Source organism: Staurois parvus, unplaced genomic scaffold (genome assembly GCF_062004578.1).
Source record: "Staurois parvus isolate SC_StPar_1 unplaced genomic scaffold, SC_StPar_1.0 ptg000251l, whole genome shotgun sequence".
Taxonomy (NCBI): domain Eukaryota; kingdom Metazoa; phylum Chordata; class Amphibia; order Anura; family Ranidae; genus Staurois; species Staurois parvus.
The window spans coordinates 6,708,590-6,723,803 of NW_028318047.1; the positions used below are offsets into that span (position 1 = coordinate 6,708,590).

Consider the following 15,214-nt stretch of genomic DNA (forward strand, 5'->3'; position numbering starts at 1 on the left):
CTACCCAGATGTTCTTTTATATGAACAATAGTAAAAAGCTCTGTATGGTTTGAGATTTCCAGGTCGAGCAGAGCATCATTTGTAGTTGGGGCCTCTATGAACTGTACCATAAAATTGTCTTGAAATAGGTTTATAAATGCTTGTCCTGTGTTCCAGCAATGCCATTACTCCAGTCAATTTCAGTGTAGTAAAAATCCCCCATCATCACCACTGTGCCAGCCCAAGCAGCCCTTTCTATCTGTGAAAGCAGCAGAGTCTCTTTCCACTTTAAATTGTTTGAGCCAGTTTGTACAAAATTAATTTATATGTAAGTGAAACTGGACGATGTTTAGACTGTAACCCCTATCGTAGGGAGCTTGTGGTATGTACAGTATGCGGTACTGTGTTCTGGTAGCAGTACAACTTCCTTTCTAGTACCAGATATTGTGTCACCTATATTGTATCTTAGCCATTAAGGAGGAGCCTCTCATTTTTATCAATAAAAAATTTCCTCTGATTGGCCGAGGTGGACAGATGGAGTGATGACTCCATCCACCCACCTTGGCGGACCAGAGGAAGCCTGTGTTAATTGATAAAAATATAAGACTTCTCTAAATGGCAGAGATGTGATGTGGACGATGCTCTCTATAATCTGACAGTTCACCTTGTTTCAGGTTTACTTTAGAAAGCAAAAATTTTCTAATTAAACGCAACATCACAAATCATAAAATTTACTGTACATCTGATTTACTTACCCATCTGACACACTTAAGCCATAAGCTGTGAGGAATCCTGCAGCTCGATCGGCATCTTGGAACAACAAAAGACACACAATTTCCTCTAGTGGAAATAAGGTGGGCCTCTGGGGACTAAAAGTATAAGCAACATTCATGACCTGCAGAGCACTTCGACGTATCTGTTAGAAAGCAAACACATGAAAATGAGACTTTAGAGGGGTCAGTCAATCTAAGACTGATATTTGGAATTTTGTCTGATGCTTGTGAGGTAAATAGAACTACAGTTTATTTCTCCTGGTGATTCCTGTGAACTGGTCAACACCTGCTCGATGCATAAAGTGCACACACATTCTATTCTGGATGTTTATACTTATTTTAGATTAATTAGATATATAAAGCCAGCAGTTACTAGTTTACTAGTCTCCATCTCTATTCGAAATGACACTTTTAGGTAGACTCACCAGGGTCTTATGATCTTTGCTCCAAACAGACATTTCAGCTCTAGCCGGATAGATTACTCTAGAGCGGTTAGACAAATCTCCCACTTTTCGTTCTCCCACAATCTCCGTATTTTGACAGCAGGCCCCACAATGGGAAGTTGAAAAATGGCAGACTTACTGGTTGGATCACCAAGTGAAAGAAAGGAAAAAGGAAAAATAAAAAAGCCTAAAAAAAGAAAACTAATGTAGCTTCTGCCTGCACATCTAAGAAGTGGGAAACAGCAATGTATTACTTTTTGTTTTTGAGTTTAATATGGCTTTAAAATATCCCTAGCTGTTTTCTGCAGCAAAAATATTTAAATTTTTCACTTGAGTCTCTTCAGTGCTGCAAATCACAAGTGTGGTTTTGCCTTGCTCAGGAGGATAGGCAACTAGCAAGTGCTTCAAGCCCCTGAAAGATACCTGTAATTAAAAAGTCACTTGTGAAAGGACATGCCCTTTAAAAAGGCAAATGCATTAACACAAAGTGGTTAGCTGAAAATGAACTGATCTGGTCACACTATGGTTAAGCTTTTGCTAATTTTCAGGTAAAGGATCATGCTGCGGGATAGATAAAAAGCAACCCAAGCAAGACACTTAGAGCAAGTTGTTTTACAGTAAGCAGAGTTTATATTTTAACTCTGCTCCTAGGATTAAAGAATATGTAAACCCAACATTTCATATTGCTAATATGTACCTGATATACCATGGTACCTGTATGAAAAAGTATCCTGTTCTTTTTGTATTGTTTCCATTTTGTGATATCCCTTGTGTTCCCGCTAGTCCCTCTGCTTTCCTACTTAAAACTGACTACACTAGAGGCATGAGAGCAAAGCGTGGTCAGTTCTCTAGCTGTGCTCTCCTCCAGTGACTAGACTTCTGCTTACATGCCTCCCCACACAGACATTCACTGGAAAGTTCAGTGTTCTGCCATTTCAGCTCTCGATTTTCAGCTCCATAAGCTTAGAAGGTATGTGATCACTTAAAAACAAGGGGGGTGAGGGGGGGAGAAAAAAAAAAAGGATTTATAATGTTTTTTATACATACACAAATATTTTGCCTTTCATTTCTATTTTAAATTGAATTTGTTGTTTTACAAGGCGAGGGCTTGCATATACTTTAAACATCTATGTCTAGATTTCAAATAAGGAAACCACGTTTTAGTTTCCTGCTGTTGGTCCACCTGCACCTGAGAGTCTATAACCAGATTTTAACCACTTGCCCTCCTGCGGACTTACCCCCCTTCATGACCAGGCCATTTGTTACACAACGGTGCTGCGTTATTTTAACTGACAATTGCGCGGTCATGCAATGCTGCACACAAATGAAATTTAGGTTAATTGTTCCCCACAAATTGAGCTTTCTTTCGCTGGTATTTGATAGGCTGTGCGGTTTTTATTTTTTGCGCTATAAGCAAAAAAAAGACTGACAATTTTGAAATAAAAAAAAAAAACCAAAACAATATTTTGGACATTTTGCTATTAAACATGTCCAGTAAAAAAATATAGAAAAAAAAATCAAATTTCGTCATAAATTTAGGCCAAAATGTATTCTGTGACAGGTCTTTGCTAAAAAAAAAAAAAAAATCCCAATACGTGTAAATTAATTGGTTTACGTGAAACTTATAGCATTTACAAATGGCGGTATAGATAATGGGACTTTTTTTTTTTCTACTAATAATGGCAGCGATCAGTGACTTTTAGCAGGACTGTGGCAGACATTCTGACACCGGGGGGAACTAACTTCAACACCAATACAATGATCAGTGCTAAGAAAAAAAAAAAAAAAAGCACTGACACCGTACTATTGGCACTAGGCAGGAAGGGGTTAATATGAGGGGCAATCAAAGGGTTAACAGGGAGTGTTTTACTAGGGGGCGGAGGATGTGTTCCATTTCCTGCCCGGAAATGCGAAATCACGTATATATACACGTGATTCTGCGCACAGGTGCTGCCCTGTAGCAGTATAGGGTGGTCCTTAAGCGGTTAATATCTGTTATCACCACCACTGAACAGCAATCTACATTTACTGTAGCAGTATTTTTTTTTTTTTTTTTTTTTAACCAGTTTTTAATAACCTCTCTCCTATTCTTTTTAAAACCACTCCTAACAAAATAATCATAATTTTCTTGGTAGCATAAAGACAACTTAGACTGCAATGTAAAACTGACAGAGTTTGTGTCCCCATAAGGGGGTTTATCCTCACTTCCTGTCTCAGTGGCAACTATCCCCAGACCAGGAAACAAGTAAAATCTCGCAACGCAAGTGACAAGATTACGATTATAGCATACATGTATTGTGATGTAAACATATCCTCATTTAGCCAATATCACTTTCAATATTAATTAAAATCAACATCTGATCCATACCTGGCCAAAGTAGCCATGTAATATGCAGCTGTTAAGATATGATGCAGAGCGGACCAGTCGGAAGAAACGCACATAGTTTTTGCTGTTGAAGGCAGAGAACACCGCTAGAGCAAATTTCACTTCCACCGAGTTACGAACTGACTCCTGAAGCTGTTGCACTTCTCTGAAAATACATAGAAACAAACCTATAACAATTACAAATCAGTATGACAACATTATAACAAACTGAACCGAGAGAAACAATTTCTCACCTTTTATGACACAAAGCTAATCCGCTCTAAATTGAAGCAATAAGTTACCTTTTTACAAGCTGATGTATGGCCTCAGGAGGCAAAGCTAAGCAATGGAAAAGAAATTGGGAACCGTGGACTTCTTCCTAGCATAATATTTCCCCTTCATACCCTGGCAATTCTATCTGATAAATTATCTTGCCATGTTATGCCCTCACACTACAAGTTTACGCAATGTCCATTGTAATATACAGTGCATTCATAAAGTATTCAGACCCCCATCACATATGTTGTATTGCAGCCTGATACTACAGTTTAAATACATTTTTCAGTAGTCTATGTGTATCCCATAACGGCAAAGTAAAAACGGAATTTTAGAAAGGTTTGCAAATTTAAAGCAGAGATCCACTTACCCTGTCAAAAAATAAAAGTTAGCAGCTACAAAAACTGTAGCTGCTGACTTTTAAAAAACAGCCACTTACCATCCCGCAGCCTGTTTCACCGGCCTTCCTGTATCCTAGGAGGCCGGCATCTTCAGTGTGGGCACCCGGCTGTGAAGCCACATGCTATCACTTCAATGCCAAAAAAAAAGGCCCTCCCGTTGACTTCAATGCAAAAACTCCTGTCAACAGCAATCCTATGTGACCACTTTACGCATGCCACTCTACTTCATCACTTGCGAGTCTGGAACGCACCACTACAAACTCGCACAGGACCCTTTTCATAATGGCACTGAAAACACAAGGCGTGTGGATTGCATCCGTGTAAACCACCTCAATAGGAACACATAATATCTAGTTGGTCATGCAAATCTAAGTTAGAAAACACATCCAGAATCGCATGTGTGTGAATCAGGGGGGCTCCATTTACACCTGGGTGTTTTGGAATTGAGGCAGAATCACTGTGCTCACAAAAAGCAGGTTCAGGTGCTATTATTTCAAATGGTATGTAACACGTGGTGTGGTTTTGCTGTGATTTTCACACAGCAAATCACATTGTGTAAGTTTGTCGCCCAAAAGTTGCCTTGCCCCGGGATCGGACAACCCAAAAAAAAAAAAACCTGTCTAACTTTTTTAGCTGGTTCCTAGATTCAAAGCAAATTTGTCAAGTCCTGGCATACTGTACTAGAGCAAAAGCAATGAGGTCAAAAAGGAAATACTTGCAGAGCTCAGAGACAAGATTACTGTAAGGCTCAGATCTGGAGAAGACTACAAAGAATTTCTGCTGCACTGAAGGTTCCCAAGAGCACAATGGCCACCATAATTCTCAAATGGAAAAAGTATGGCACAAGGACTCTTCCAACAGCTGGTCAAAGTGAGCAGTGGAGAAGGGCCTTCGTAAGAAAAGTGACCAAAAACCCGATGGTGACTGAGCTCCAGAGATCCTGTGTGGAGATGGGACAAAGTTCCAGAAGGACAACCATCAGTGCAGCCCTCCACTGATTTTTAATATTGATTGGACCCTGGGCAAACATTTTTTTGGGGCCCCCCTAGCCGACCCCCCCCCCCCCCCATACTCTGTGACCTACAATAAATAGCAGCTAGACTCAATCAGTTTACTGCAGCAGATCAGGCAGGGATTGGTTGCCAGAGGTTACAGCATATTATTATTGCTCTCTGACTGGTTCCTAGAAGTTATAGCACACGCATTACTGCTCACTGATCAGTTGCCAGAGCTTACAACACAATTTTTGCTTGCGGATTGGTTGTTGAAGGTTACTACACACCCACTGTTTGTTAGAGGTTATTCAACATCATCATCATCACCATTCACTGATTTGTTGCTAGAGGTTTACTGCACATCATTACTGAGAACTGATTGGTTGTTCGAGATTATAACAGATCATTACTGTTCACTGATTAGTTGATTGAGGTTACTGCACATTATTACCTCTCACTAATTTGTTGCTAGAGGTTACTGCACATCATTACAGCTCACTGATTGGTTGCTAGAGGCTATAGCACACAATCGCCTTCCTTCCTGCACACCACAGACTGTGGAGGGGACAAGACCCACCAATAGACAGAAAATTCTAGAACAATGAGCATAGCAGAGAACACACAACTATGCAGGTAGGAACAAAGCCCAATGAGAGCAGCATCTCAGAGGATGGGCTGCCAAGGTACATGGAGTGCGGGGTTCAGGGGTGCGCTGCGTATGGACTGCAGGGTTGAGGGGTGCGCTGCATATTAAGGCTAACAGAAAAAACCCTGGCAGGGAGCAGGGCTCAGGGGGCAGCTGCTTAGGGACCCACGACAATGACTGGGCTCTGGGCTTCTGCCCCTTTTGCCCCACATTAAAGACAGCCCTGTGCAGAGTGGCTAGACGGAAGTCACTACTTATGAAACGCGTGAAAGCCCACTTTGCTAGAACACTTTTTATGCGTTCCACAAGGCTCTGAAGCTGCTGGTGCCTCTGGAGTCCTACGGACATCAAGGTGTAGAGTCCTCCAGAGTCTTGCAACTGTGCATAAACCTTCTATTTGGCCACCACTAACCAATGCTCACAAGCAGAAACGGCTACATTGGGCCATAAAACACATGAAGACTAATTTTCAAACAGTCCCCTGACCTCAATCCTATTGAGAACCTTTGGAGCATCCTCAAGCAAAAGATCTATGAGGGTGGGAGGATGTTTACATCCAAACAGCAGCTCAGGGAGGCTATTCTGACATCTTGCAAACAAATTCAAGCGGAAACTGTCCAAAAACTCACAAGTTCAATGGATGCAAGAGACTTGTGAAGCTGCTATCAAATAAGGGGTCCTATGTTAAAATGTAACGTGACCTGTTAAAATGCTTAAAAAGTTAAAATGTTGTTAAAAGTTTGATTGAAATAGCTTTTGATTTCAGTAAATATGCTGCAAACACAACAAATGACAATTTTCAGTTCTTTACAACCTATAAAGTGTTTTGAAACTTACTGTGTGTAATAATTTGGAACAGTGCATTGTAAGTTTATGTTTAAAAAAAATACTGTTATCATTAGGTTTGTTCAATAAAATTTGAATTGTACTCTTAATAGTTGATAACATGAGAATTATGCTGTTATTTACATCAATTATTTAGGTAAATGAGAAAAATATCATTTGCATAATAATTTGGAACAGGGTGTAAATTAAAGTAAAAATATATTGAGGCATTCTTATTAGACCCAAACTGAGGAAAAGAAAAAAAAGAAGAGCTCAAATGAGAAGTACAGACCTAAATGTGTTCTTACTATGGCAACAAAACAAAATGAATAAGAACTGTAAAGTATAAAATCCAGTTCATACAATCCATAAATACAGTAGTCTAGTACAGCCTTTTTCAACCAGGGTGCCTTAAGGCATCTTCAGGGGTGCTTGGCATTATGCCTAAAATTGCCCATAAATTGTATACAAGCCAGCCAGCATCCTAACACTTAAAGATGTCATCAGTAGATAAGGAGGATGTCAGATGCCTGCACAGCATCTTTTTCTTTCCCCTCTCAGTCAGCACTGCGGTCCCATTAGCTAAGTGAGGGAGAAGAGAAACATTGGAATACTAGTCAGTACCAGTGTGCAAAGATGTGTTTGCTTTGGAAGAATAAATCACCTCCAACTTTAGATGTCCTATGTCTGTGGATGTTGCTGCATTATGAAAAACTATTTTAGGTTTTTTTTACATTTTACAAAGGGGTGCCTCAGGATTGTGTATAATTTTAAAGGGTGCCTTGACTGAAAAAAGGTTGAGAAACACTAGTCTAGTAAATAGATCCTATTTTATTGGCTCTAATAAGACTGCATTAAGGTATTTAAAAACTTTTATATACATGATATATAGCTTTGAACATGTTTTAGGGAATTTTTGTATGTTCTCTATTGTCTAATTTGTAGCCCTAATGAAGGGGGGGGGGGGGTTGCTGAAACCCCAAAACACAACAGCTGTTGCAAATTAAACTCTTTTAAAAGCTATACAAGCTGACGTGGCACTCCCATCCTTTTAATACTTTAGTAAAGCTCAAGCAGTAGTGGCCTAACCAGATCTATGAGCCAGCTTACAATCTGGCAATTACTAGAGCCTGGATGTCAGACCACTCTTTTCAACAAAAATCATCCCATGAAATTTTGTGTACATTTAAAACTTGTGTATGTTAACATTAAAATAATTTTGAATTACCTTCATTTACAGGCTATATTAGGCTCCCTTTTGAAAGCAGTTTTTTCCACCCTTCCAAAAACTTAGTTTTTTTTAAACTGGCAGTGCTCCACCTTGGACCCAAGGACCCTTGGTGCATCTGTACACAAACGGTAGCAGCTTCACCTGGCTCTTATATTCTGCACATGCTCTATAGTTACTGGAGTCCTGAAGGCATTGTTTATACTATGGGCAACATTTCTTACAGTATAAATCAGATGTGATTAAAAATCTATTTATGTCATACAGAACCTAAAATGTTAAAAATGTTATATTGAAAAAGGGCTCTTGATAAAAGACATCTAGAGATATATCACACCAGTAAACACTACTGCTGTCATATGCTTTTCATATGTGTACCCAAGTCAGCTGTGACATGCAAGGATTACAAATATTAGGACACAGTTGGAACTAGTTATAAAATAAGCTAAATATAAATTAAATTGCAATTTAAAAAAATGACATGCATAGCATCTTTGTACAATAAAAATGTTATATTGCTGCATTTTTCCTTTATATTTTGTTATACCAACCACAACCTTAAAACCAAACTACAGTATATGCCACAAAATCAAGCAACACTTCATAATAGGTGCCATTTGAAGATGAATACAGAAACCGTAATTTATCCTAGTGTCAAGATCAGGGGCGGACTGACAACTCATGGGGCCCCCAGGCAATAGGGGATCATGGGGCCCCTGTGTCCTTGCCCAAACTCAAAAAAGCCTATGAAAAAGGTACCAGGGGCATCTCATGGGGCCCCCTACTGACCCCGGGCCCTCGGGCAGTGCCCAAGTTTCCAAATGGTCAGTCCGCCCCTGGTCAAGATAAAGAATGGTCTATATGGCATCATGGCAGACAAATTGGCAAATATACTTCAAAGTAAACAAACACCAATCACTGAAATCTCTTAAACTATGAGGTGTTAATGGCATTTCAAAAGTAACTTATTTTTAAAACTCAGTGTTTGGTAAACAGCGGATTCTGCTATGAAGGTCTTTGTTTAGGTACTTTGACATACTGTTCCTGTCTTTAAGGACAAATAGAAAAAGGTGAATCTCTCTAACTGGTGCAATGAAAACCTGGCAGGGGTTCTAATCACTCTACTGTACCCAAAACTTAAAAAAAAAAAAAAAAAAAAAGGTCTGCCTTCAGTTATACTTTAAGTCAAAGTTTTTAATAAAGGTTCAGCCAAAGTTTACATCCTACTTTATAAGCAATAACACTGTCCGTGATTTACCTGAGAATATCTCCTTTGTTTAGGTTGAGGAGAACGCTGTAACCCCTAAACTCTGGCTCACAAAGACAAGTCTCTCCACGATTATGCAGGTCTTGGTACATCTCCTTCAAGCTCTGAAGACATTTTGTTAAGTTCTCATTGTTGATCTTTGGATCAAAGGCGGAAATAGGCTCTTCACATAGCTCATATGCACAATGGATATGAAATCGCATACACTTTTCCATTAGAGACACAGTCACAGGGTCACACAAGTGCTGCTGTGTGATGTCCTATAAGAAAACATACCATCTAAGTTATAAAGAGATATTGCTATGTTCCAATATCCTCAAAAGGGAACATGTAATGACAAAGTAAAAAACTGAACCCAAAAACTGCTTATAGGTAGGATTTTTATGATAGATGATACCCCAAATTGGTCTCTTCTGTCATAATTGCTTCTTCCTGCCTGTTACCATTAAAGTACACTGAGCCACGTATGAGCAGCTCAGTGTACATTTACAGCAACTGTCTGTGCCGTGACAATGAGACTCCTGTGCGCATGCACAGCAGTGACATTATTGTGGCTCGGCCAACCAAGTGACCGTTACACAATTGAAAATATTTGTCGCATCTTAAAAACAGAAAATACGACAAAGACGACCCAGGACTGTTGAGCGGTTAGAATCCTCTATCAGGCAAGAATGGGACAAAAAATTTCTCTCCAGCAACTGGTCTCCTCAGTTCCCAGATGTTTACAGAGTGCTGGTAAAAGAAGAGGGGATGCTACACCATGGTAAACATGGCCTTGTCCCAAATGTGAGATGTGTTGCTGCCATTATCTTCAAAATTAAATTTTTTTTCTTAATTTTTAGCGAAGGTGCACAGTTTTCACAAAATCTCTTAAACATTTGGTGTTTTCTATTGTGAATAAAATATTGGATTGCAAATTATTGCATTCTGTTTTTATGTAGATTTTACACAGTGTCCCAACTTTTTTAAAAATGGGGTAGTACATATCAAAATAAATACATTAAAATGTTTTGGCAATACGGTCTTGCAAATGTTAGTGCAAATAAATAAGTATCAAGAACGGTACTCAATTGTTTGTTACATGTGCACTAATACGGCCACAATCACTTGCAAAAATGATTTGAAATTGTTTTCTATGCAATCTATAAACAAAAGGCGTAACAAGATGGAAAACAAATATGCCTTTTTCCTAGTTTGACCAACAGTAGCTTTAAGGGTTTCTGTAGACAAAAACAGCATATTAATTTTACAATTTGACTCACTTATAAAACTAAATTCTATTTTCTAGTACAAAGGCAGAGTTATGAAATGAAATCGGGTTTTTGTACTCACCATAAAATTCTTTTCTGAGTCCAAAGGTTATAAAGCATCCTACAGGACAAATGGACACCAGGCACATATAAACAGAAGGCCGGCCCACTAGAGGCTATAACCCCTCCCACCCGCCCAAAGCAGTCCAAACAAGAATGATGGCATATGAGGGGAGAGAACCGTGCCCCTTAATGGACTCTGAAAAAATGGATTTTATGGTGTGTGCAAAATCCTATTTTCTGCAATGTAATATAACAGGCTGGGGGCATTCTGTACACAGTTGGTGTACAGAACTTCCCTCGAAATATATCTTCATACTTGTGTGATTGGTTCACTAATTTTCCCAGAAGCTTACAAGTCCCTTTTTAGGCTACCTCTGCAGCTCCCAAAGGGTTAATCACTTCTAAAAGAATGAACTCCCTGAAGTAGGTAAGAGGGATCCCTCATGGTCCTTAGCACATTCAGCAGTGGAGCGAGATCTTTGAAGGAACCAATGCTGGACACAGAAAACTTAACACAATATCCTAATTAATGCAAAAGGCAGTGACCATTTAGAGTAAAAAGGAGATTCTTGGTCTAAAAACCCTTCTAGCCAAAGGGATGACCACAAGAAAGGCTACCTTACCAGGATATTGAGACGAAGAAAAAGTCAAAAAGGGGTTCAAAAGGAGATCTTTATATCACCAACAACACTAGACCCTTTATGATTACGTCCAATGACGAAACGCGTCAAAGGGAGGTGACGTCAGACGCATACGAGAATTCCGGAAGTAGAGTGGCGGCCATCTTGGAGAGGGCAAAATCTCGGCTGTGAGTTACGATTGGGACTCTCCTGGATTCCGGATGGCAGACAGGTCTTGTTATGCTATGTGCGATTAAAGATGTTTTAATGTAAGCAGGATAATTAAAAGCTTTTTGATCTAAGTATGTGGCAGTATTACGCTATGATTTCTTCCTTGTATATGGATATCGGGCTGACGTATATGGTGGAAGCACTCCCAAGTTACTAGGGGGAAGGATCCATATAAAGCTAATCCAGAGGATATCCATACAAAGATTTATACCACCAGAGAAATTTTCTGTGGATTAAGATCATAAAACATATATTGCTTTGAACATTGGTAAGGGTATATATTCCTTACCCCAATAGAAGTGTGCACTGTGTTATGAGTTTGTAGCACAGCAGAGTGTTTCACATGCATGGTTTTGCACAGTATATCACATGTGTATGCGTTTTTGATATATACACTTGTTTTCACTTGGGTGAATAAGATTGAATTAATCTTACAGGCTAATGAGATTTTTATAAAGGATAATGCACTATGTTAATTTTCTTTTTTTTGAGGTAATCAAAGGTTTACAAGCAGTGGAGAGTTTTCGTTCGTTTGTATGTTTTTTTCGTTTTTTACACTGGAAGTAACTTTTGGACTACACGTATTTTCTTTATTGGACTCTAATTTAAAATTGGACTTTATTTACAGATCTTGGATTTTTGGGATTATATACAGAAAAGTACTTTATTGTTGATCACTGAGCATATTTTTATTTATAACACTAGATTTAAATACAACGGTTGGAGTGGACGCCTAACAGGTGGAGCAAAAAGGGAAGAAGATTGCATTGTTATACCAACTGAAGAAAAGGATGAACACAGCCCACCACAACAACATGTGGGGAACCCCCCAGACACTCCAACCAGTGAAAATATGTCTTTCATGTTTGATGAAAAATCTTGCAGAAAGAGGATTTATGAGCTTGTAACAAGTTTGGGATTAAGGAATTCAATATGCCCCTGTTTCTCAGAGCCTGGGATTCAACAGTAAAGCCATCAGAGCCAACAACCAAAATGCAGGGATTCCATGACTAGACCAAAGCACCTGCCCTAACCATAGTCAGGTTCTATGTCCTGAAAACACACAGCTCCAGCTTCCTGTTGAAACCAGATGCTAGCAAGTCCACATCTGCCTCCGGATGGAAAGGCTTTTCTTCCGAGTTGGATTCATTGCCTATGAGAAAATATGTCAACCAGCTTTTTACCCTGGATATGTACAGTAATATTCCTGGCGCCCCCCAGATTATTAACATAAAACACAGTAGTAGCATTTTTGAATTGAACCTGGACTAGCTGACCAATCAGAAGGAGGGTCCAGTGAAGTAATGACAGGTGAATTCTTTGTAAATCTAGGATGTTGACTGAAAGTTTTGATTCTTCCAGAGACCAACAACCCTGAACAGATGGTTCAGAACAGCCCTAATCCAGGAGGTTGGCATCCTTCAGGATAATCTGCCAATGTAAAGGGAGAATAAAGAAAAATAAAAAAAATATAAAAATCTTACCTCTATCATTGCCAGGGATTGGTAGGCATCTTGGTTCAAGGATGTAATTGGACCATCTTGACCAGAGACCACCACAACCAGTAACACAACACAGTATGTGTCCCGCACTGTAAGTTTGTTCTGTTGAAACTCTCTGGAGAGGTCTGAGAGGTATTCTCGAGGTTCAAAATCCATCCGAGGTCCTCCAAGGTCCACACGGTGTTTGACACAATGGAGTCCAAGGTCTGAGAGGTCTGTTCTCACAGCAGTAGAACGTCCAGGAATTTGATAACCAAATAACTCAGACAAAGAAGACCCAGAACTGACAGCAGGGAACTGTGTGAAAATCGCAGGGTGGAGGGAAAGACCACAAACTGATTGGGGTGGCTGCTCACAGCAATGTAAAACTACGGTATCGCTGATAGCAAAAAAAAAAAAGTTAAATATATATATCTTTATTGTAAATGAATGCCAAAAAGTCTACCCAACAAAAGAAAGCAAGAAAGGACTGATCAGATTTATGTGAAAATTGTGAGTATGTACAAAGCTTTGAGAGCCTTTAAGCCCAAGCTGGGTCAAACACTTCCTCTGGTTTGTAAAACTTTGAAGAGGTTGAAGTACAGACCTTAGAACCTGTCAACCAGGGTGACTTGAAAAAAAAAAAAAAAATTCCTGGCACAACAGTCTTTGAACTACTGAAAGCAGGTCCATCCACCACTGCTCAAGAATCAAGGTGAGGGATACAGTAGGAACTCTAGTTGTAACCTTTGATACCAACTCCTTCATATATACAACAGCTATGTGGGGTTCCAAAATCCCCACCAAAACAATAAGGTGCTTCACCACCTCTGAGGAAACAGGCAGGGACAGACCCTCATGCAGTGATGTCACCCAAAGAAGAGCCAAGAAGACTATCACAAACAGAAGCGTAACAAGACCTTCATAACACTGTTGCTTTACCAACCAGCACTTAAGCCAGACCTCCCCGCAGATCTTGAAAAAAAGAGTTACCCAAGACAAAAAACAGCTGGCATTAAGTATCATATCACAAAAAAAATTCAATGACACAGTCATCTGATCAATACAATCAATGAGTGTCAAAGCCAACAGTGGACAGGCCCCTGCTCAGGGATTTTGAGTCAAAGTTTGGGAAGTAAATGCATAGGAGAACATGAGTTAAAAGGCAGAGCCCACAAGGAGTAGATATATTAAGACTGAACAATTAATTGTAAGTAGGTCCTTAAAGGAAGAAGAATCTCATTGGATAATGATCAAGCTTTATTAAGGCGAGGCACAGGAGGGTAGACTATGGGAGGATTAGATCATTTCAGGACAAAAATCTTTGCAAAGAAAGTGTGCCAAGAACCGCTTGATGCAAAGAATGGTTTGGTCGGGTTGTTTACAATCTGCTGATGAAATAATCAAAAGAGAAAGTGGATACACTTTGACAGAATTTTGGGGTCTAGGACAGGGGTCTCCAAACTTTCTTAACAAAAGATCCAGTTTATTGTCCTTCAGACTTTAGTGGGCCAAACTTTGGGCAGCGGCAGTGGAATTTTTTGTAGCATCAGTGGACTTAAACATCGCCACATTTGGCATTATGGGGAGGAATAGTGCCCTATTGTTTATGTCAGCGGGAGAAACGTTGCCCCGTTGTTTAAATCTGTTGGCAGAATAGGGTCTCATATCATGGAGAAGAATAGTGCCCCAAGGGCCGGATGAAGCAAGCAAATGGCTGCATTTGGCCCCAGGGCCAGTTTGAAGACCACTGGTCTAGGAGAATCAAGCCCAGACACCATGTTAAGGGCAGGAATAGTAAATTGAAAGTGGAATATATGTGAAACAACTGTAGAAATTCAGCTGATGGAATATCACAAATATGAACTTAAGTGCATGATCCTTCATATAGCACAGCGCTATGAAACACTCAAAAAAAAAAAATACTTGACACCTATAAAGTATGTAGGAATAATAAATTCACAATATACCCACAAAATTGTGAACTTCCACCACATTAATCTATCAAATTTTGATCCTCCAAACAAGTTTAACAAAGTGTCCAATATTAAACAGTGTGCAGATATTAAAAAAAAATACATAAATATAAGGTCTTTTACTGTCCAAATAGCTCTCCTAAAAATTCTTCATGTAATAGTGAGCCCAAGTCACACTTCACAAGTGTCGACCTAAATCACCTGGTGAATCTTTACACAGGATGCCACCCACAAACAAAACTGTTCCCTTCACCATTCCTGTATGTCTTATCTCAAGAAAGGCATGAACAGCTTAAGACCAATACCTCGAGATGAAACAGTTCCCAGCTCCAGAGCAGATGGATGGATGAGTGGCAACCACAAAAACGAAAAAAAAAAAAAGTCACAGGTTAATA

The 15,214-nt window shown here is 39.5% G+C and overlaps 1 protein-coding gene across 2 annotated transcripts in view; it reads right to left on the bottom strand.

Moving 5' to 3' along the window:
• Nucleotides 1–15,214, bottom strand: part of MCM3AP (minichromosome maintenance complex component 3 associated protein) — a 105,887-nt gene that overhangs the window by 53,170 nt on the left and 37,503 nt on the right. For both annotated transcript variants that reach the window (XM_089680871.1, XM_089680872.1), the window contains exons 9-11: nt 9,190–9,458; nt 3,564–3,726; nt 735–895 (exon numbers count right to left, since the gene is read on the bottom strand). In XM_089680871.1, coding sequence (XP_089536997.1) covers nt 735–895; nt 3,564–3,726; nt 9,190–9,458 — 593 coding nt within the window. The remainder of the gene's footprint in view (nt 1–734; nt 896–3,563; nt 3,727–9,189; nt 9,459–15,214) is intronic.